The 23,757-nt window shown below is 54.2% G+C and overlaps 1 protein-coding gene across 1 annotated transcript; it reads left to right on the top strand.

Moving 5' to 3' along the window:
- Nucleotides 1-2,546: 2,546 nt before the first annotated feature.
- On the top strand, nucleotides 2,547-21,538 carry CRABP2 (cellular retinoic acid binding protein 2). The gene is made up of 4 exons (XM_050930539.1): nucleotides 2,547-2,918; nucleotides 15,996-16,174; nucleotides 17,857-17,973; nucleotides 18,672-21,538. The coding sequence occupies exons 1-4, from the start codon at nucleotides 2,849-2,851 to the stop codon at nucleotides 18,720-18,722; spliced, it is 417 nt and encodes a 138-aa protein (XP_050786496.1). The 5' UTR covers nucleotides 2,547-2,848; the 3' UTR covers nucleotides 18,723-21,538.
- Nucleotides 21,539-23,757: the final 2,219 nt, after the last annotated feature.

Genomic DNA, 23,757 nt, shown 5'->3' with positions numbered 1-23,757 from the left:
TATATTTCATCTTGCAGTGGCAGCCAGCTAAGTTCAGGGCCCCATTGTGCCAGGTGTGGCACAGACACATAAGAGTTTGCAGCCTCTCGGTCCCCTTTTCCAGATGGGAATACTAAGGCCGAGAGAGATGTGACTTGCCCAAGGGGCACAGAGGAAATTAGCAGCAGCACTAGGAACAGGAAGGCAGATTTCCCGAGGTCCCAGGGTCAGCACTGTCACCCACATACCTGCCCCTCTCCTTTCAAGGCCCAGCTTGTTACAGGGGCTTGGATGGAAAGTCAATAACTCAATTCTATAGACAAGCAAGCCTTGGCCGTTCAATCTGGTGAGGCTTTTCCTGGAGAGTGCGGATCTGTTCTGGTGGATGTTATAACCACCTGCCTTACTCTCAATCCAGCAGAGGGGTCTTTTGTTTATTTCATGACATGCAGCCCCTGACCCCGTAATCTCAACGCTGTTCCTTTAAGATTCCCCCCATCCCCAGTCATCACTCCTTGCTCCTTGGTTTCCAACCTGCCCTGCTCAACATACTTCTGCCCTGGGACTATTCTGTTCACTGCCACCAGGCGGAGCTATTGCTTCACTAGAGGTCCTAACATCCCCCCTTCCGCACCCCAAGTCTGGTCTTAAAGAAAAGCTTATCTCCCCCCTCAGAGGGTCTGTCTACACTGCCCAGGGCTCTGACTCGGGTTTGACCCCGAAGTTCCGCTTCTATCCACACACAAATCAGTCTGACTTGGGTCGACGAGCGCTCAGGACTCAGGTCCCGGGACCCTGCTAGCGGAGGTGGGTCAAAGCCCGAATCCTCCCCCCGCCACCCCATGACTCTGGTCCAAACCTGGTCATTTTGCAGAGTGGACACAGCTCAAGCCATGGACCCAAGTCAGACGCAGGTGTGTGCAGGGCAGTATGGACGCCTTAGCACTGCCATGAGACCTGGCTCCAGCAGTTGCAAGCCCAGGTTTACAAGGCAGTGTGGACGCTCAAGCACGGGCTTGGAAACATGGTAACTGGAGCTGGGAAGGGCTTAGTCCATTGTAACCTGTCTCCTCGCCGGGGAGGGCATTGCTTAATATTTGACATTAGTGCCTACAGGCCCCAGCTGACCCCCACAGTGCTAGGTGCTGTACATCCCTGCAGCAGAGATGAGTGCCTGCCCTGGAGAGTCTAAAGTCTCTAGAGGCAGAAGATTATTTGTCCCACTTACAACTGGGGAACAGAGAGAGAGTTTAAGTGACTTGTCCAAGATCACCCAAGCTGGCTGTAGCAGAGAATTGAACCCCTAGTCTGCTGAATGCCAGGTAAGGGCCTGCCTACAAAGCTGCCCTCCCGCTCTGTCAGAGGAAGCTGAATGCTGGTGTCATTAAAGCCAACGGTAAAACTAAACCCCAGATCCTCATGTCATGGCATTTTGAACCAAACCAAGTTTTGCAGGCGGCCTGTATCTTTGTAATGGTCAGAGCCAAAAATCCTTGGACACAAACCCCCTGGGCTGCTGGGGAGTTTTGGAACCTGGATCTGGACTTTGCAACTTGAGTCCAGCTTCCATATTGATTTTTGTGTGAGTGGGGAGGAGATTTGATTTGGGTCCAAACACGCCCCCAGTTCTTCGGGAGGGGGGCTGCACTATGGCTCGGTCACAACCTCTCTGGGTTCAGATCCTCGCTTAGATCAGCCGATAATTTGATCCAATTCAATAGCTGAGCAGAGTCAGAGAGTTAAGAAGGAAACTTGTGTTGCTGGGAGTCACGACTCCTGCGGTCTAGTCCCAGCTCTGCCACTGATCTGCTGGGTGACCTCGGGTATGTCACTTCCCAGTCCCCTCCCTGCACCTCAGTTTCCTTATTGATCAAATGATTCTCTGAGCTCTATGGATGAGAAGTGCTATATAAGAGCTAGGTATTGGCATTAACACATCTAATCCTGCCCCCTCAGGTCTGTCCTGATCGGTATGCTCCCTAAGGGCCAGATTCTGCTGTAAATTAGAGCGGTGTAAATCTGGACTAGCTCTCAACAACAGTGGAGTTACTGTGGATTTACACCAGTGGGAACGCAGAGGCATTCCCATCCCACAGTTGCCAGAGGAGCTCCCAGTCACCGGGCCGGCGTCGCCCCCATTTTTCCACCGGTTTCAATCCAGACTTTTCCCCCGGCGGTGTGTGCCGTGGAGACGATCCGAATCTAGGTGGAAATGGCACCGTGCTGCTGAAAGGAGCAGCGGGCCCAGAGGAGCGGAGGTGGCCCAGGCTGGGTGGGAAGGGACGCATGGCCCAGGCCAGAGTCAGGCTTTATTACTAGTGTGGGGCTGTGCAAACGGAGCAGTGAGGCTGGATTGCTTCCGAAGTGGGCAGGCAGGGAGCTCTGCCAGGCAGGCAGCTGCCCTGCTGTTTGAAGGACACCCACCCTCATTTTTTATTTGCAAGGGGTGTGTGTGGGGGGGTCAGGGGCTCCCCCCAGACAGGTGAGCCTGGAGACATTTTTCTCTCCTCCCAGAGGCCGGGGGGAGGGACTAGAGAGGGAGGCTGAGCAATAACATGACACATAAAGGGATAGGGGAGAAAGCGCTGCGGAGCAGAGGGAGAAAGGAGGCTCCTGTGTGGGGCAGGGGAGCAGCCAGCCGAGCCCAGGCTTGCGGGAAGCCTCGTTAGGAGTCAGAGCAAGAAAGGCGGGGGGGTCGATCAGCCAGGGGTGGGGGGAAGGGCGCCAGGTCCTATCCAAGGCTCGGGGAGAGCAGAGGGGCCAGTGGGTCAGTCGGGGACTAGCCAGCGCGAGAGCTTTGCCCCCCATCACCCCCCAGCCAAGAGCTGCTCGGTGCATTTCTCTCGCCCACCCCCCGCCCCGCTTCGAGATGCCCAATTTCTCCGGGAACTGGAAGATGAAGCACTCGGAGAACTTCGAGGAGCTGCTCAAAGCTTTGGGTGAGTCAGCGGGAGCTCTGCCCCCCCGGGACCCCTGAGCGCTGGGGCAGCCCGAGCCGGGGGGCGAGGGGGGGAACAGCAGATGACTCAGGGTGAGACGAAGCAGCTGCTCGAAATGAACCCGGCATCACCCCGTGGGGCAGGGAGCGGACTGGGTCCTGGGAGCGCATCTAGCCACGGGCTCGCGGAGCGGGGCAGGAAACACCCTGCGGGGCCGCGTTCTCACTCTGGCCTGAATCCGGAGTCACTCCACTCCCGGTGTACCTGAGACCGGGGGGGAATCTCCCGGACGGAATTGCTCTGGGTTGACACCAGGAGTCACGCCGCTGAATGGTATTGCTCTGGATTTACACCAGAGCTGGCGGAGTAACTCTGCTCTCGATTTACACTGGGAGGAACGGAGACCAGAAATCCAGCCCTGAGATCACAGAAGGGTCTGCGAGCTACTTCTCCTTGATTTCTCCTGCTGTAAATCTTGGAGTCACGTCAGTGGAGTGGCTCTGGATTTACACTGGGGAAAAGGAGATCAGGAACCGAAGGGAGCCTGTGGCTGGATGATACCGAACCTCAGGGGTGACTGTGAGCTACAATGGGCCTGATTCTCCTGGCAAACTGGTGTAAATCAGGAGTAGCCCTTGAAAAACCACTGGGGAGTGAGTAGAGAATTGGCCCTAGTGGCTAAGGTAGCGGGGACCAAACTGGAGACAGGGAAATTTTTCCTTCTCTTCACCTCCTTTTTTCTGGTTCTGTCCTTCAGCTTCCCTTGCCAGTGCCCTTCTCACACCAAGCCCCCTCTCCTGTCTGATCTACCAGCAGAAGACAGGTTAGGACTGGCCCTGTTGCAGATCATCCCGTTGGGATGCCGGCTGAAGCAGCTGGGAACCGAACCGGAATTCTCCCTCATGGGAGGCAGAGCCCAGTGCTACCCTCTGGCCGTCTGCTGCCACGCATGGGTGCAGGGTGCTCTGTCCAGCACCCCGGGGAGGGTCTGCCCGGCCTCAGCTCTGATCTCCAGCTGGCTTCTTCTCCCCTGTGCACCCCGCCAGCCCTGGGGTGGGAGGAAGATGGGACTTTTCAGCCAGCCCCACATATCTGCAGAGGAAATGAGTAAATGCTGAGCATGTGAGGGAGTGATGCACTCACCAATGGGCTTGTGACAGGCTCTGTGATGAGCTCAGCCCGTGACTTCAGGAGCATTTGACTCCGTGCCTCAGTTTCTCCATCTAACGACACTGCTCCCTAGAGGGGGTTGTGAGGCAAAATGAATCGGTGCTTCATTTCTGCAGAGAGGGGTGTGGTAAAAAAAAACCCTTGGGATGCTGCAGGGAGGGGGTGACTGGGTGGCTTGGTCTGGATCCAGCGTTCAGGGCTGTGCTGGGATCTGGGGTCCTGGCACGGCTCGTTAGCCCCCTTGTTATATCTGTGAAGTTTCAGTTGGGGTTGCAACTGCTCCTCCCCACTCAGCCCCTCTAAAGTCTGGGGGCTCCAAAGGGGTGGGGGGGGGAGTGGGCTGCTCCCATTGCATGCCCCCCTGCCACCATAGACAATACTCTGCCTGCCTATTGGTTGTTATAGACTCAGAGACTTGAAGGTCAGAAGGGACCATCATGATCATCTAGTCTGACCTCCTGCCCATCGCAGGCCATGGACCCTCACCCATCCTCTCCTGTAACAGGGATTGTAGGGACTGTGTGTGTGATTGGGGACACCCTGCCATGGCAGACAGGTAGGGAGAGCACCTGTAACAACCAAGCAGGAGACAATGTGAAAACCCTGTTAGATAATGATCTCTAATCCCCCCCCTTCACTGAAAAACAGTTCCTGGTAAATTAGAGAGGTAGTCAGACCATCCTAAATTACTAACAAGGCTCAGCTCTTCTAATCGCAGAGCTCCCCGTGCTTTACAAAGGCACCTTAGTATGGCTATCCCCATTTTACTGATGGGGAAACTGAGGAACAGATTTGGGGCTTGCCTAAGAGTCACACAGCTCATCAGCAGCCAAGTTGGGAAGAAAACACAGACCTCCTGCCACCCACTCACTGCACTATGCTTCCCTCACAGAGCCAGGAGCAGAACCCAGGAGTCCTGATGTCCAGTCCCTTGTTCGAACTGCTGCTCCATGCTATTTTCCCTCCATCCGTGCTTAATTTGTGCCAGGGCTGAGCCCCGGCCCCTCTGGGCTGGGCAGTTCAGAGCCCCGGCACTGCTAGGCTTGTTGCATCAGTTATGAATGTAAAAAAATTGCTTGCACCCTGGCCCCCCTTCCATTACAAATGAAGCACTGCCCTGCGCCTCTGAACTTTCCCCAGTGCCCCAGTGTGCTCTTTAGCTGTGGGGCGGCTGGCGACTGTCACCCGCTGTCGATTGCAGAAAGCTCTCGTCTTTCTCTGACCACCCAACCTGAGCGATGTTCGGGCAGTCCAGGCTGCTCACTGGGGTGTGTTTTAGATACGGGCTGTAGCTCTTGGCACCGGCTCGGGCCTTTGTTGTTGGATGCAGTTTGGAAACCCGCATGTGTCCTGGGAGAGCTGCTGTGGCTTGTGTTCTGACTAACCTTACACAACCAGCACGAGCCTCCCGCATGGTGATCTCGCCTGCCCCGGCCAAGGCGCTGCACAGAGAGGGCTTTGGGCTCATCCTCCTTCCCGGCTTCTTCTTGCAAATGATGTGGAAACCACAACAGGGCTGGCTGGGCCTTGGGGAAGGGCTCCGGTGGGTGTTAGCTCCCCGTGAGCTGCGCAGAGCACTCCAGGGTGGCTGTTGGGGGCGGTCCCTTTGGGTACGTCTATGCAGCAAAGAACAACCTGCGGCTGGCCTGAGCAAACTGACTCCGCCTTGCAGGGCTCAGGCTGGAGCTTGAGTTCTTGGACCCTCCTGGCTCACAGGGTCCTGGGCCCCATGCACCAGCCCCACAGATGTGAAGCAACCCCACAACTCGAATCAGCTGGCATGGGGCAGCCACGGGTGTCTCGTTACTGTGTAGACAGACCCTCTGTTTGCTTGGCAGTGAAGGGTCTAGACCAGGAGTGGGCAAACGTTTTGGCCTGAGGGCCACATCTGGGTATGGAAATCGTATGGTGGGCTATGAATGCTCACCAAATTGGGGGTTGGGGTGCGGGGGTGGTGGTGGTGAGGGCTCCGGCTGGGGGTGCGGGCTCTGGGGATGAGAGGTTGGGCTGCAGGAGGATGCTCTGGGCTGGGATTGAGGGGTTTAAAGGGCAGGAAGGGGATCAGGGCTGGGGCAGGGGGTTGGGTCATGGGAGGGGGTTGGGGTGCAAGCTCCGAGTGGTGCAGAAGCAGCGGCATGTCCCCCTTCCAGCTCCTACACGGAGGCATGGCCAGGCAACTCTGCATGCTGCCTTGTCCACAGGCGCTGCCCCTGCAGATCTCATTGGCTGTGGTTCTCAGCCAATGGGAACTGTGGGGCCGGCACTTGGGGTGGGGGCAGCGTGCAGAGCCCCTTGGCTGCCCCTACGTGTAGGAGCCGGAGAAGGGACATGCCACTGCTTCCAGGAGTTGCGCAGAGTCATGGTACGCACGGAGTTGGGCAAGCTCCGGACCCTGCTCCCTGACTGAAGCGCAGGAGTGGGGCAAGCCCTGGACTCTGCTCCCTGGATTAAAATGTCTGAAGGGCTGGATGTGGCCCCTGGGCCATAGTTTGCCCACCCCTGATCTAAGCAGATTGGCCTAGAGTATAGCGCACTGGGCTGCTGTTTAGGAGACCTGATTTCTAGTCATGCCTCCGTAAGTGGCCTAGTGGGTGACCTCGGGCAAATCCTGTCTCCTCTCCATTCCTCAGTTTCCCCCTCTATAAAATGGGACTAATGATGCTTATCTCCTTTGCAAAGTGGTTGGGGAGCTGCAGGGCTGGCTCTAGATTTTTTTCCACTCCATGCAAACAAACAAACAAACAAATAAAAACCCTCTGAGAGCACAACTGCCGAAGCAAAAAATGCCGCCCCTGGAATTGTGCCGCCCTGTGCACATGCTGGTGCCTAGAGCCAGTCCTGGTGAGCTGTGCCTGAAAACTGCCAAGTGGATGGTAAGGAGTTCTTAAGTGGCTGTGCTAACAGGTTTCCAGTATATCTTTGCTCTCTGAAAAGGCCCCTCTACCAGGCAACTGGTGGTCATGTGAGAGGGGGCCCTGGTGTCTTTGCTTTGCTGGCCATGCTAAAGGTGCTGCTGCTCCTGGTTGAGTTGGCTGTGGTTGTTGGACCCAGGAGTTCTGGATCTAAAAGGTGTAAGATTCTACTGGTGGCACTAAACGTCTGTTAGCTGAAAACCTGAATCAGAGCGACAGGAAGAAACCTGTGCAGGTGATCCAGCCACTGGTGACCAAAGAGCATGGCACATTAGCATGGGTGATACAACGCATCCCACCCCGGATACTTCTGGGTATGTCTGTCTCCAGGCTGTGGCTCACCTGGGTCTGCTGATGTAGGCTCAGGTCACTTGGGCTGAGGGCTATAATACTGCAGCGTAGACATTCGGGGTCTGGCGGGAGCCTGGGCTCTGAGACCCTGGGAGGGGAAACTGAACGTCTACACTGCAGTTCTGAGCCCCACAGCCCGAGCCCTGTGAGTTCGGGTCCCCTGCTCAAGAGCTGCATGGAAGGGGGGGTGGTTGGCTCAAAGCCCTGTGGAGGGCATGGCCAAGCTCGTGGCTTGTGCAAGGAGTGTGTGTATGGGGTGGGGGTAGGTGGGGGGCAGGAAGAAGATTCTTAAAGAGACAGGCCCCCCGCCCTCCAAAAAGATCTGTGCTGGGAGTGGCTGTGATCCAGGCTGCTGCAACCGGGCAGGAGATGCCAAGTTGTGTGTGAAGCCAGCCCAGCTTGGGGGTCCTTCCAGAAGGAAACAATTAGTGAGGAACGCCCGGGGTGTGGGGGTGCATGTTGTAGGGCAGAAGCATCTGGGCTCCTGGTGTCACCTGGGAATTTAAAGTTGGGGAAACCGCTTGTTCCAGGGCCACCAGGATCAGGCCCCTTGAAGGTGAAATGGCCCCTGGGTGTAAGAAAATGCCTTTCGGGTCAGATTTCCCAGCCCTAAGTGTTCAGGAGCTTCCACTGGGGAACAATGGAGAATATTCCCCTCCCCGCATTGGAGAACAAGGAAAAAATCCCCTCCTCCTCCCTCCCTCCACTGCTGGAGAACAATGGAGAGACCCCCTTCCCCTACTGAAGACAAAGGAAAATGCCCTCCCCCCTCACTATTGAGAACAATGGGAGCTGCTGAGTTCTGGGAAGTCAGTGACAGGCCCAGATTCCTCCCAAACCCTCACCAGGCCATGGGACGAAACGCCCCCCATTGCCAGAGCTCACTTGCTCTCCCCTCTGCTTGACCCTTTTTGAGTGAAACGAGAAGCGAGTGGAGCAGAATATTTTCCAGGTTAGAGGATATGTAACAAATACTTCAGTATAATTATCACTTACTTACGTTTCACTTTGTTTTCTCCCCCCTAACCCCCTTCCCCTGTCTCCGAATCAGCGACGCTGGAACTCACAGGCGCTGGAGAAGCCTTAGTAGAAATATAAATCTGCCAGCTGATGGAGTAAATCTTGGGTTTTCCCACAAAACCAACAGGGGTCCCGACTTTTATCAGGCATGGGATTTCACTGGCATCTTAGCAGCATTAAGTGAAGCTGATCTCTCCTGGCACCTACTGTTTTGTGGGCGGACTGGCCGGCTATAAAGGAGAAGGGGGCACTCAAGATAATCAGCCATGAAATGTAAAGATCAGACTTGGTTCCTCAGGCTCCTGCCGTTTTACCGTTTGCATTTGGCTAAGTTGAGGTAGTTGAACTTGGTTAGCTGGTTTCCTCCTTCCTTTGTTTCAAGTCACTTTCGCTTCCTAAAGTCATAAAACACTGTTGTGTGAGGGTCTCTGAGGCAGCCCGGGGAATGTGTAAATGGAGCAAACTCTGGGATTTAGTAGGATCATTACTTGTAATACACGAGGTCAAGATTTTGAAAAGTCACAATTGCTTGTTTGTTCAATCTCGAGCAGGGTCACCAGACAGCAAGTGTGAAAAATCGGGACGGGGGTGGGAGGTAATAGGAGCCTATATAAGAAAAAGACCCCAAAAATCGGAACTGTCCCTATAAAATCGGGACATCTGGTCACTCTAATCTCGGTGCCCAGTTGGGAGAGAAGGGGGGTGCTAAAGCACCCGGGCCAACCCAGAGAGTTTGAAAATCACGAGTCAGGACTCCAAAACTAGTGAGATTGCCAGAAACACTCATGAGATTTTTAAAACCGATAATCTTTGCTTTCTGGTGTCTGAGCTTTTAGGGTAATGTTCACTTTCCTTTTTAAAGTTTATTTCTGCACGCACGAGAGCCTTTTTAAAAAATGAAAGCTGAGGTCTTCCCATGACTCCAGGAGCTGGGGCTTTAAGCAGAACACCTATGGTTGTGCTGCTCATGATAAAAATCACAAGGGTTGGCCATGCTGCTAAAGAGACCTAATCTCTCTCCCCCACCCCCACACATGCAGAGTGAGCAGTTCTTTCTGCAAATCATTTAACTGGGATGTCACATCTGGGTTTGAATTCACCCAGATGTGTAGGCAGCTCACCCCCACCAACTTGTAACTTGTTCAATCCAGCTGCAGAGCAGAATAGAAAAGCTCTAATTACTGAGTGAGGCCAGTCTCTGGCTGAGCTGAGCTTTCTCAGAGAGGCACATAGGAATGACCAGTTTGGGCCAAATCCGAGCATCCATCTAGCCCAGTATCCTGCCTACAGTGGCCAGCACTGGCAGCTGCAAAGAAAACTCTGCTGGACATTCCTGAGATAACCTACCCACAGAGAAACTTCCCTTCCCGATGCCTGAGGATGTATAGCCAAAGCTTCCTCTTTTAAATCCTTCCCACTATAATTCTGGATGTTCTCATTATCCATATACGTGCCCAGTCCTCTTCTGAATACTGCCCAGCAGTTGGCCTCGGCTGTACATGGTGGCAATGAGTTCCACAGGCACGACGGTGGGGCATGCGGCATTGCTGAGATGCACAAGAATTGTCTGGTTTCTGCCCCCCTGCTAATGGTGGGGGCGTGGACGCAAACCAAACATCTTGGGAGCTACAGCTTAGAAGCCAGCCCTGAATTTTCTTGCTCCAGGGAGAGAGGCTGGCACCCTTAACCCGAGCCCCTACCCCGGTGCCCCGGCACAATAATGGAATGCAATGGGAACAATGACCTATGCACGAGGTTTGGGCAGCTTCCAGGGCATTGCATTGCTCAGAGACAGGCCCGTATTGTGAGGAGATGGGAATGCCGAAAAATGGGCGGAGGGTGGTCTATTCTGCCGGCAGCGCTCACGCCTTGACTCCTGGGGCATCAGACTAGGAGAAGAAACATCCAAGAATTTGAACTGTGGCCTTCTGCACCCAACGGTCAGGCCTGCTTCTGCGCTGAGTGCTCTCTGGCTAGCCAGGGAACAAGGCAGCTATTCCCGTGAGCCAGGCCTCCTGTTCCATACAGCCCGGATCTTTGTTAGCCCCCAGTTGGGATTCCGGGCAGTGGTAGCGTGACCGTGTTGTTGCCGGTTGGAGTAAACCAGACTATGATGGGGCTGGGATTTGCAGCTCCGTTGCGTCCCGGGTGACTCAGCGAGGCGCTGCGAAGACGTCGGCTCGGTCTGTAGCTGAGTGCAGATGGAGCAATAACCAAGTGCCCTTTTAAGGCCGCTCGGGGTGGATGGAGTTCGGCAGCAGCAGGGAGAATGACGTCCGTCTGTGACTCACGGCAAGTGAGCGCCAATGAGAAAATGGTGAGGGGGGGGCAGATTTTTAGGAGCTGTGCTGTTGCCCTTGTGTCGTGACTTTGGCTTCCTTCTCCAAGACCCAAGCAGGCGGTGCATCAGTCAGCTGGGGGCAAAGCTGCCCACTCCACCCTCCAGCAGCCTCTGTTTGCAAGAATGACCCACGCTCTGCAGGCTAGATTTTACATGGGGAGTCCCCCGATGTCTCTGGGCCACAGAATCTCACTCAGGCTGGAGCTGACCAGCTGGGTGCCTGGGGGAAAGCCACTGAATTCCTCACTTCCCCCATCTGTAACATGCAGCTAATCAACCTCCCCCCCACCCAGGGCTGTCTTGTCAGAGGGGGAGCTTTCTGGGGCAGGGATCGTCTCTTGCTCTGTTGGTGCAGCCATGGCATAATGGAGCCCTGATTACAGGCAGATATGTCACCATGATAAACCTTTGGGGAAACCTGTCACCTCCCTGCTTTGGTCCTGCTTTGGGCAGGGGGTTGGACTAGATACCTCCTGAGGTCTCTTCCAACTCTAATCTTCTATGATTCTCCCCCTCTGCTTCCCGTTTCACTGACTGGCTCTTCCCCTGCCAGATCAGAGGGACAATAGGCCCATCTCTCATCCCCTAGTTGGGGATGGTCAGCGGGCAGCTCAGGCTAACCAGTCAATATACAGCAGCTCATGTCTTTGCACTGATAAAGGCTGGTATTGTGGTGGAAGGCCCTGGCCCAGGGCTCAGGAGACCTGGGTTCTGTTCTCAGCTCTGCCCTAGGTTCCCTGTGTGACCTGCATCAAGTCATTGTACTCTGATGTGCCTTGGTTTCCCTCATCTGTAAAATGAGAATAATCCTTCTCTTACTCTGGTTTCTCTTCAGAGCGGTGTGGCATAGTGGAGAGGGCTGGGGCTCAGGAGAGTGGGATTCTGTTCCCTTCTCTGTGACCGGCCTGCTGGATGACGCTGAGCAGACCACTTTGGCCCTGCAGGCCTCAGTTTTCCCAGCTGTAAAGTGGAGATAATGATACTGACTTCCTTTGTAAAGCACTTTGAGATCTATGGATGGCAGGCTTTATAGAAGAGCTAGGGGAAGTTGTGTGTGTTGTTATTTTGTCTTCTCTGTTTAGATGGCAAACTCTTTGGCGCAGGGGCTGTCTCTTGCAGTGTGCCAGTGCAGCGCCCGGCACAATGGGGCTCGGACCTCGACCGAGCCTCTTAGCATGACTGTACTAGCAATAATAAAGAGTTTACCTATCCCTAGCATGGAGCATCTTGCTGGCTGGATTGCTGGGATCCGTGTCTCCGGGACGCACCCCTCCTTTATTTTTCCTTATTCAGCAAATTTATCCCTTGAACAGCCAAGCCCTGAGAGCAAATAATGAGAGGAATTTAAACCGACGGTGCTGCTTTGCAGCTGGGATTATTATATCTCTGCAGCACGAGGCTCCGCCATAGAAAGTCAGGGCTCCGATCCTGCCCTAATAACCTCACAACTGGGGAACATTGACGGATTGGCAGCAGCCTGTCGCTGCCGCCATATACCCAGCGATCTTATACAGCACCCGACCTCCGCTAATGCTCATTCCTTCCTTCCCGGGGCGGTATCACAAACCTGGTGTCTACCCCCGACTTGGGAACCCACCCTGTCTGGGCATTGCAGCCAGGGCCGGCTCCAGCTTTTTTTTGCCACCCCAGGCGGTGACAAAAAAAAAAAGGAAAAAGCCACGATCGGCGGCAGCTCTACCCTGCCGCTTCATTCTTCTGCGGCAATTCGGCAGCCAAGAGGGACCGGGGGACCCAGACGTCCTGCCCCTTTCCCTTGGCCGCCCCAAGTGCTTGCTTCCTGTCCTGGTGCCTGGAGCCGGCCCTGATGGCAGCGGTGGGTGGACGGGAGTAGCCTCATTGTGCAGAGAGGGGAACTAAGTACGTCGATTTGGCCTAACTTTTCTGAGAGGCAGTGTGAAGACTGAGTTCTGTTCCCACCTACCAATTTTCCTGTGGACTGGACTGGAGGACAAAGGAGGGGAGTGCATGGAGCACGGTTGTCACAGAGCTTTCCGAGAAGACAAACTGGCCCTTTGGTTCCTGGGACATCAAAGCTTCTGCCTCACTCCCTGATGGATGATGGCGGGGGGACAGGGGGGCTCATTCTGGCTGGGAACGAGGAGGCACTAGAGTCTGAGTCTCATTTATACTCAGGCCCCTTTGCTGTACTCTGTCGACTTCACTCATACCCAATTTTAAGGCCCCTTTAGCTCGTTTAAGAGGCCTTGGTGTAACCAAGAATCAGGCCCAGGGTTAGAAACCTCTTTTATGCAAGGTGCTGAGCACCTGGAGCTCAATGTCCATCACAAAATCAGGCCCTGTGTGTCTCAAGCTCAGCACTCAATGTAAGAAGATGCTTCTGAAAATCTGGGCCTTGACAGCTCTCTGCCTCAGCTTCCCCATCTGTAAAATGAGAATGGTGCTATTTCCCTACCTCGCAGGGCTTAAAGGGTTAATGTAATCATGTCAGGAAAGTGCTTTGAAGATGGCAAAGGGCTCGGGTTTTGTCCTGGGTGTTAGTTTGAGTTCTTGGGTGTGGCTTCATTGTACATGAGCACAGAGGTGCTTGGGGGTGCTGTGCAGCAGGAAGGGGGGTGGGTGACTCAGTAGGGGGTGCTCTTCCTATATCTCAGTGCTGACCCCAACTCCCCAGCTTGTTGCTAGGGGGTGCTGTGCGACTGCTGGTTCCATGGTGCAGATGCGATGTAAAACAAGACCCTTACTGCTTCTGGCTACTCAGTATCCTATATCCCTTTTCACAGGCCCTGTTGTCAAATTCCAGTCATGGTGGCTGTACTGGCTTCCCTAAAATTCCCCCTGGAGTTTTGTTGAGGTGGAATATTTTCCCTCACTTCCACTGAATTGCTGTGAAGCGTAGCGTTGCTGTGAGCTGCCAAAGTGTTGACATGGCCCACCCCAGAAGTGGCTGCATTTCTGTGTGGGTTGAGTGAGCCCTTTGCAGCATTGCTGCATGCTGTTAAACAGCTGCCATGTTCCGCCCCAGACATGGCCCCAGCGCACTGGCTTGTGAAGCAATCCAAGTATATCCATTACCCTGAGATCATGCAGGATAAAAGATGATCTGTTACATGCCAGAATTGTTATTTTTATGACCTAACATCATGAAGCAATTTTTATAAGAAGAATAACCTTACCACGCCCTTAATGAAATCACAGCAATCTCCATTCGCATCTAGTAATCAATGAGCCCCAAAATAAAATAAAGTAAAAATTGGCAGCCTCTAGAACTTGGAACAACTTCAGGTTTCAAAAGAGCCTTTTCAGAAACAATAAAACATTCCCAGAGGGACAGCTCATTACTTCCCTTCTTCCCCTCGGAGAGTCACTTAACCTCTCTGGGCTGGGTTCACACTGATGTAGAATCCCAGCTGTTAGAGGGGTTGGGAGGATCTAGGGTCAGACGGCTTGGCTTGACCCAGATGTAACAACCACACGCCCTAGCTCTTACCATCCAGTAGATTCAAAGCGTTTCACACAGGAGGTCAATTGCATTATCCCCCTTTTACACCTGGGGAAACTGAGGCATGGAGCGGGGCAGGGATGCACTCAGTGTGGGAGCCAGGAACAGAGCCCCAGTCTGCTGTTTCTCATGCCAGTGCACTATCCACTAGGCCATGCTGCATATCCTGTGTGAATTAGCAGTGACTCCATTGACATGGATGGTGTTTACATGGATGAAGTGTAGGCATGGCCTTAGGTCAGGGGTGGGCAAACTTTTTGGCCTGAGGGCCACATCAGAGTGCGAAACTGTATGGAGGGCCGGGAAGGGAAGGCAGTGCCTCCCCAAACAGCCTGGCCCCTGCCCCCTGACTGCCCCCCTCAGAACTCCCGACCTATCCAACTCCCCCGATTCTTGTCCCATTACCGCCCCCTCCCGGGACCCCACAACCCAAACCGCCCCCCCCCGGACCCCAGGCCCTATCCAATCCACCCACCCCCTGACCCATATCCACACCCCTGCCTCCTGACAGGCTCCCTGGGACTCCACCCCATCCAACCCCCCCGGTTCCTCGTCCCCTGACTGCCCCAACCGCTATCCACACCCCTGCCCACTGACAGGGTCCCCGGGTCTCCCACACCTATCCAACCGCCCCCTGCTCCCTGTCCCCTGAATGCCCCCCCTGGACCTCCTGCCCCTTATCCGACACCCCTGATCCTCACTCCCTGCCCCCTTACCATGTAGCTCAGAGCAGCAAGAGCTCACAGCCCCGCTGCCCTGCATGGTGTGTGACTGCGGCCCAGGGGGGCAGCAGGGGAGGGACCAGGGGCTAGTGTCCCTGGCCAGGAGCTCAAGGGCCAGGCAGGATGGTCCTGCAGGCCGGATGTGGCCCACGGACCATAGTTTGCCCACCTCTGCCTTAGCTTCTGTTTTAGGAATGGCTAATAGAGGTTTGAATCGCGGGCTAGTGGATTGTTAGGCAAATAAAGAGAACCCCAGCACCGATCCCTTACTAACCCCTCGATCTGCAGCACAGTCCTGGACTACTGCACACGTTCCCACTGCCAGCTCTGCCCGGCGGGCTAACAAAGCCCTCATTCTCCCACGGTGCAGGGTGTCCCAGAGGAAGGTGACATCTCTCTGTCTAGGGCTGGATCTCCCTTGTTGTCTTTGTCAGACGAGGAGTCTTCTCATGTTTCCCCCTCTCCATCTCTTGTGCAGATTAAGTAACGTGGTGGCAAGAATTTTGTCTCCCACCACATTCCTCCCCCCGCCCCCATGCCATTTTTCCTCAGGCTTCTACTGTCACACAGCTGCTGTTGTGTATGTGTCACTGCCCCCTATTGGAGAGAATTGGGACTGATCAACATTGTCTCATAAACCCTCTACTGCTACTGGGGATTCTCCTTTACTGCAGGTGGCTCAGGAGCATTTGCGTTCTGTCCCCACTTGCTATTTGTATTACAGTTGCTCCTAGAAGCCCCAAGTGAGACCATCATGCCAGGGGCTGCACAGACGAAGACGGCTCCTGCCCCAAGGAGTTCAGTCTTAACAGACAAGAGAGAATAATGAGTCTTATTTTTACAGGTGGGGGAAACTGAGGCACGGAGCAAGTTGCTCAGCATTAGTTGGTGGCAGAAGTGGGAATTGAATGCTCATGTCCTGAGTCCCAGTCCAGTGCTTTGACCCCTGAGCCCAACTTATCTCTGCTATGCCTGGCAGCCTGAAAGATGTGAAGCTGGGGGCTCCCCCTTGGTGGGTGACCTGTCCCTCTTTCCCGCTGAGGCCCTGTGCTAGGTGGCCTGACGCCGTCTCGTTTGCAGGCGTCAACGTGATGCTGAGGAAGATCGCGGTGGCCGCGGCTTCCAAGCCGGCCGTGGAGATCAAGCAAGACGGTGAGACCTTCTATATCAAGACCTCCACCACGGTGCGCACCACCGAGATCAACTTCAAGATTGGGGAAGAGTTCGAGGAGCAGACCGTGGACGGGCGTCCCTGCAAGGTAGGGGGAGCTGCTCCGGGCAACCGGGGCTGCACGGTCCCTGCTTTTTGGAGCTAAGTCTGGGGCGGGGAAGCAGAGAGACCCCTGGACAGCTCAGGGCTTGGCTGAGGGTGTATATCCCTGGTGAGACCCCCATGAGTCCAGTGGTGGCAGGAGGGCACCCAGCTGGCCACTGCTTTGCTCCTGCTAATGAGGAGGGGATAAATAGTCCCTTGGGTGTCCTCTTGGTGGCATAGGAATACCCGTGGGAAGTGACGAGTCACAAGATGGCATCCCAGAAGTCAGGGAAACTCAGGCCTGGGCCTGTAGCATGAGGGTCAAGTTCTTCACCGGGGCCCAGCCTTTGTTGCTTCTGTTAATGGGGCGCGGCAAAATAGTCCCTCTGGTAACCTTGCTGACGAGGCAGGGATACCTCGTGGGGAGTGCTGAGTCACAAGAGGGCATCCCACATCCTCAGACGAGGGCTGAGCCTGTCCCATAAGGGCCGTGTCCTCTACAACCACTCAGCCTTCCCCTCCGCTAACGAGGAGGGGTAAAATAGTCCCTCGGAGAGCCGTGGCGGGGGCGTAGGGATCCCCGGTTAGGAGTGACATGTCACAAGATGGTGTCCCGGCGGAGTATAAAAGCGCTGCCCAGGAGCATGATGGGTCACGAGCTGGCGCTGTAGAAGCCCCAGCGCAAGGATGGCAGAGGCCTCCTTGTGCCACGTCCCGTGATCCTCCTGGCTCCCGTCTCCATGGCAGAGCCGCTAAGAAATAACTGAGCAAACTTCCCTCCTTAATAAATATGGGGGAGATCCTTCTGAGCCTGGCCAATTCCTGTTGATATTTACCTCCTCCGGCTTGTCGTACGCCAAGACCCTTCTGTGTGCTCCCTGCCAGGACAAATACGACAGGGGTTTCCCTCCTGGGTCCCAGCTTGGCATCTTTCTCAGGGACTCTGAGCCTTGCCGGGTGGCTGCCCTGTCTCTGGCCGGGAGGTCCGGGCAGGTTTTCGTCACATAGCCTCCCACGCAGTCGTGGGGAAGCCCTACCTGCTCTTGGTTTATGCCCCTGAACAAAGCGTCTTAAAGGGGCAGTTTACTCAGTGTGACACATACACAACCCTGAACTCCAGCTTATACTGTGTGACACCCCTCGGATCCCGGTCTCCAACTCGGTGTGACACACACACACGGAACAAGGGTCAGACACATACACCCACATCTGGACTCCAACTCACAATGTGTGACACACACACATAGACACAGTCTGGGTTGCAGTCACTTTGTGTGACCCCACACACACGGACTAAGCGTCAGACAGACAGACACACAACCACATCTGGACTCCGACTCACTAGGTGTAACACACACACACTGGATTGCAGTTGCTCGCTGTGACACACAGACACACTCCTGCCTCTACAGCTAGCAGCCCATTCTCTCCCCCCGAAGGGGTGAGGGCTCTTTTCTTCCTCGCCATCCCATCCCAGCACCCCTCCGGGTGACGGATGAGTCCACACAACTGTCAGGCTGCTCTGGAGTGTGGAACAAATTGCCAGCTTCTCTCTTGTCAAGGACTGGGCCTGCCTAGTGCATGATGGATGAGCCTTTTGTGCCGCTGGGCTAGTAGGGGCATGGCAGGGGCTTTGTCATTTAAAATGCGGTTGCATTGATCTTCTCCTTTCTTTCTTCCTTCCAGAGCCTGGCCAAATGGGAAAGTGAGAACAAAATGGTCTGTGAACAAAGGTTGCTGAAGGGGGAAGGGCCCAAGACCGGCTGGTCCAGGGAAATGACCAACGATGGAGAACTCATTCTGGTAGGCTGGCCTCTGCACGCAAAGGGTTAAACGCCCCCCCACCCCCCGTTGCTGTGAACCCCCTTTGCTTTCTGGCACAGGGTGGTTAAGCTCCAGCTGCGAATGCAAGAGTTGCCCAGGGAGTGAATGCCCGTCTACACTAGAGCTGCAACAGTGTTTTGTAACCAGCTTGTGACGCTCTCCTCTGAGCAGCGGCCATCTGGGTCACCCGTGTTTATGGGATGGCTGCCTGACTGGTGCATTCTGGGACAGCCTGGGCAGCGCTCCCATAGTGCCTCAGGAGAGAGTGCCCAGGGCACCTGCATCACCTGAAGCAATGCATTCTGGGAAGAAGGAGGCCCAACGCAACTGGTTGTACTGGGAGATGATCCTGCCTACATTGCAAACAACCAGTGTGCTGAACTGGGTAGGGCTTTCCAACAACTCCCCGCCCAGAGACTCCATCCCAGGGGGTCACGTTGAGCCCAGTGCATGCTGGGACAGGACTTTGGCCTGACTCCAGTGCCTTGCACCTGGTGCAGTGGTTTACACCCGCACCCCCCAGCCGGCACTGGTGTAAACGGCTGCCTGAGGTGAAGGGTGTGTGTGCTGGGGGAAGGGGCTTACCCTGCAGTGTAGACGTACCCTCAGTGACCCGGCTCTGAGCAGTCGTCTCTGGGGTCTGCTCCCTTTGCTCATTTCCCCTCTTGCTGTTCCAGACCATGACAGCCGACGATGTGGTCTGCACACGGATCTACATCAGGGAGTGATACGCCCCGCCGGGCAGCAGCGGGTACTCCTGGCACCGCCCCCTTCCCGCTTGCCAATTGCAGCCTCTCCGCTGACCTTCAGTAACCATTCCGCCGGACTCCAGAGTATCCCGTTTACATGATGCAGGCCAGCGACACTGCTCCACTTCATATTCCACTATCAGCCCATCTCCTTCACCCTCCCCCCGCTCCTCCCACAGCCTCTCTTTGTCCATGCAGCCCACAGAGCAATGTGAACTCCTCCCAGCCCCTCGTCCAAGTGGGTGACACAGAGGGTCATCATGTATCCACCCCCACCTCGGCTAGAGATGACGCTAACGAAACTGTCTCTCCCAGCCACAGGGGGTTTGCCTGATTTGTGCCAAGATGGGTAAGGGGCCCTCTCTCAGCCAGTTCACGGTGGGCTCTGGAGAATGCTCACCTTGGTCTGTGCTCCGCTCGGAGATGACCCTGAGCCAAAGCCTGCTTTCCATCAGCTTCGGTGGGCTTTGGATCAGGCCCATGTCCTGAGCAAACCCGGCCGTGCCTTGAAGTCACGGGAATCGGGATGTGAATTAGCAGTCCAGGGCTTGCTGGGCTGGGGGTTCTGCTTTGCCACTTCTGGCCGATTTTTGGGCTCCTGGAGTATGAGCCAGGTTATGACAATGAGGGCCACTCCGCACTGATTTAGCCACCAGCTGCCAAAATGCTTGGCAGTTCTGAGACGCGTCTGCATTTCCAGGTGCTGTATCCCCAAGACCTGATTCTGGGTTATTCCATTCCTGCATGTGGAGCTGGGATGTGGGGGAATGGGTTCAGGTGGCTTTGCCCTCCTCGTATTCTGGTGCTGTGCCCAGCCCACAGTGTAAGTTAGAGCAGCCTCAGGGCTGCTCTTCATTGTCCTCTGCCCCCATGGCCTCCTGAATGCAGGGAGTATCTGTAGTGCACTGCACGCTAGCAATACCCCCAATTTCCTCTTCTCTGGGAGCAGGGCTAGTGGAGACCCCTTACCCCAGCTCCACACTGGCCAGGGAGGCCCACTAACAGTTGTACTAGAGGCATGAATTTAAACCAGCACAGACCCATTGGTGCATGCTTTCAAACCGGAATAAGAGTGTCCACATGCAGGAGTTTGCCCTGGTTAAAGTGAACCGGTTTTAAAGCCGATTTCAGTTCAACTGATGCAACTTTCCCGTGTAGACAAGATCTTCGTTCCCGTGGGACAAACAGCTTAGCAGCAGTGCAATGAGATCAGATTCCCTTCTAGAGTGGGTCTGAAGCCACTTATAGGGCAGAACCCAAAGGCACCTGGATTGTACTTGAACTGTGGGCAAATGAAGCACTGATTCTTCTCCCCCCCCCCCGGCTTTATTTGCCCTGTCTCTGGATGGAATTTACCCCTGTGCGCAAAGCCTGTGTGTAAGCACCCTGATGCCGCACAATGCTTTGTCCTCCTGTAATAGGAAAAGCCCACCCCAAGGCTCAGGTATCCCAGTCCTGGGTTCAGTTCCCATACTTGACCAATGTAGAGTGATCAATACCAGGTGCTGCGTGGGATGGTTTTTTTTCCATGCAAAAAATATCAACAGACACAACATTTCAGGTTTTAATTAAAAAAAATAATAATCCTTTTTCAATAAAATCTCAAATGTTTGAACAATTTTTTTCCATAAACATTTCCAGTGCATTGGAAAGCCCTTACCCACGGCAGACGGGGAATGTCCCGATGGGCATATTTCAGGGCTCTCTTATGGTTTTATATGCATCACCAAAACACCATTCAAAACGGAGTGTCTGGGAGTGAATTGGTGCATTGCCTTTGAGTCGGCCTTGTCTTCAGAGGTACATTGCACTGGGAGGCCGTGAGTTTAGCTTGGCCTCTGCTACACCTGGTTGAAATTTTGGGAACAAGAAAGGTTATTTTTGGGTTTTGGTGTTTTTTTTGATTGTGGTCAAGAAATGGCCTTTTTTAAGGGGCAATTTGAGTGAAAAAGTGTTCATTTAAATTTTTCCCCTCGTGTTACAGTGGAATCCCTAATTGATGAACTAATTTGAGACAAAGGAGCCCATAAAATTAAAAAGTTCGTACAATCGAGCCTCTCCAAGTGACAGTACGTACGTGTAAATTACAGTATGGTACAATGCACCAGGAGCTTCAGGAGGCCTGAAAAAAGCGTGTGTGGGCCGGGGGGTCTATTACAACCTGAGTGCAGCAGCTTTGGTAAGACAGTGCTGGGTTTTCTGGCTGGGTTTATGCCCCCTGGCGATCCTCTCTGCTTCAAGCACTGCCCTTATTGCTTTCTTCTTGTCCTGCAGGCCACCTGCAAAGTGATTCCTGGTGCATTGAAGGTATCGGAATGGGAAGGGACTTGGTATAACTGGTCCTTTGGAGGGCTGGGCTTCATAAAACCAACATTATGCCGCCTTGCTTGTGACTTACTGCATAGGCTTGTGCACAGGGGTAATTCACCCCCCTCCGAGACACCTTCCCCCTCCCGCATCGCATCCATCCGGGCAACAAGAGTTTCAAGGTGAAGAGTGGAAAGTGCTTTTTAAAAAAAACAAACAAGAACCTGGCATTGATTTTATTTTATGCAGAATATTTTTCCATATTCCTGTAGGAAGAAGCTGTAACCTAGTTGAGATGCATTCCTCCTCCCGTGTAGGGCCTTGTGCTTTCTCGCTCCTCTTTCAGTAGTTGCAACTTTTTCTGAGTATTTATTTGTTAATATTTTATTAAAAAGGAAACCCTGAACAAGCCCGTCTCCTGCGGATCTGTGCAGCATTGGATCTTGCCTGGAACACAATGTCCTTCCAACCCAACTCTCTCTAATAAACGGTTGATGAAAGTCTGCCTTGTCCTGGTCGTTCCTGGAAATCGCCGGGGGTGAAAATCACCAGCTCCGCTAGCCCACTCTTGAGAGCCTTGATTCCTCTTGGCACAGTTCTGGCAGCATCGCGTATGGGGATATCTTTCTGCTAATGGGGTGGGGTAAAAGGTGCCAAGCTGAACAAAGCCTGGAGTCTTGTGGCAGTAGCTAGGTCAGCATGGGCTGGCCACTCCCAGGGGCTCAGAGGTCCGGTCTCCTGTCCCCTGCCGAAGCCTGAGCGAGTTTGGACCCCCTGCTCTGGATTCAGGCCCAGCTCATGTTTGAACTGGAAGGGTTGCTCCTGTGATGATGCAGAGTTTGATTCTACTGCAGGGTCAGATTGAGCTCTGGCCCAGCACAGAGGCAGCGGCTCCTGCTCGAAGGAACGGGGTGGAATTAAAGGAAGGTGGAGGAGAGCAAGACGCGGTGACAGGACCGAAGATTGGGCCCTTTAGACCTAGATGGGACGATGCACCTGCGAACATGCTGCAGAGGGCAGGCCTGTGCTCAGTTGTGTAGGAGAAGCAATGGGGAGGGGTCCTCTTCCCCCCACCCATCTCCACTTGCCATCATCTTCTGAGAGGAAGGAGGTAGGGCCATGCACTGCCCATGTCAGTCACTTAATCAGTTCTGCATCTGAGAGATGGGGATAATATGATCCTTTTTTTGTGGTTTTCCTGCTGGAGCCCATGAGCTCTTTGGGGACTGGACTTTGTACAGCCCCTAGCATGCCGGGGTCTCGCTCTCAGGAGGGGCGCTGGTGGAACCCCAGTAATAACAATCCCTTTGCCTGGTGCCCCGTTCTAGAGCCGTTTCCAGCCTGGTTTGAAATGTCCCGAGGGGGCAGTAGGGTACGAGGCTCTTTCAGTCTCTCTCTTTCCCCTTCCCCCATTTACTCTCTGATTCCTGGAACGGGCATGGCCAGGACCCCTGGCTGTAAAATCGCTTCCTTTGATTCTAATTACAACACGAGCTCTTCCAGCCCGGCTGGCGCGAAGAGTAACAACAATCAAAGACCACGCAGGGGCCCAGAGGGTGCCGATAAGACCCAGCTAATTCCAGCCCTGCCAACCGCCTGGGGAAAAGACACAAATGCTGCATTGTTAGCCCGAGACCAACTAGATTCCTGCTCGCTTCCCAGGCAGGCTGTGCTTCTGAGGAGGATCTGATTCGATCCTCCCTGGTTGTTCCTCTTCTTTAATTAGCTTGCTGGACTCAGCTTGGCCTCTCGAATTGGGCTGGGATTCCACGGACTGCGGCATCCGGCCGGAGCTCACACACTGAGAATCGCCTCACCCTGCCACAGTCCGCGTCTGAAGGGGGCTGTGGCACCAGCCCTGACCCCCAAGCAGATCGGGCGCCCTGGAATGCTGCCAGTCTTTCTTTGCCCCATTGATTGGCAGTGGGCCAGATTCTCAGCTGCTGTAAATCGGTATTGACATGGATGGAGCAAGGCCGATTTACACCCAGTGAGGATCCAGGCTTTTCTTTTGCCCTTCTGCATGTTGGATCAGCGTACTCTGAAGGCAGAATATGGCAGGTGTGAGTACCCCTTTAAGAGCAGGGCATGATGGGAGCCCCTGCAGGGGTATAAAACAGAGCACTGAGGCCTCACGCTCACTCTGGTGGTGACTGCGATGAAGGGGAATGTAATGCCTGTATCTTGGATATCGAACCAGGTCCTTCAGAGCTGCCCCACAAGCCGCAGTATCTTGAGCCAAAGAGTTAAGTGATGGCAAATCCTATGGACTGGGGAAGCGGGGGGGATTCTAAATTTGAGGGTGCTCTCTGCTTTTTGGACAAAGATCCTTTGTCTGGCTGAGAATTCTGTAAAGTTTGTGCCATGTGTCTAGAGTGCCAGGTGTATCTTAGTGAATCAGCTGGGTGCAGAGAATTTGGGGACAGCCCCCCTTGCCGCACTGAGCAGTGGTTTCAGTTTAAAGGGGAGTTTTCCAATCACATGTCAAACAGGAGCTGAGACTTCTTGGAAACCTGAGCACCTCCAAATGGGGTGCTTATTAAGTTTGCAGATGATACCAAACTGGGAGGGATTGCAACTGCTTTGGAGGACAGGGTCATAATTCAAAATGATCTGAAAAATTGGAGAAATTGTCTGAGGTAAACCGGATGAAGTTTAATAAAGACAAATGCAAAGTGCTCCACTTAGGAAGGAACAATCAGTTTCA

The sequence above is a fragment of the Gopherus flavomarginatus genome, chromosome 20 (assembly GCF_025201925.1).
Source record: "Gopherus flavomarginatus isolate rGopFla2 chromosome 20, rGopFla2.mat.asm, whole genome shotgun sequence".
NCBI classification, from domain to species: domain Eukaryota; kingdom Metazoa; phylum Chordata; order Testudines; family Testudinidae; genus Gopherus; species Gopherus flavomarginatus.
The sequence above is the reverse complement of the archived record's forward strand: the minus strand, read 5'-3'. Positions and strand labels throughout refer to the sequence as shown.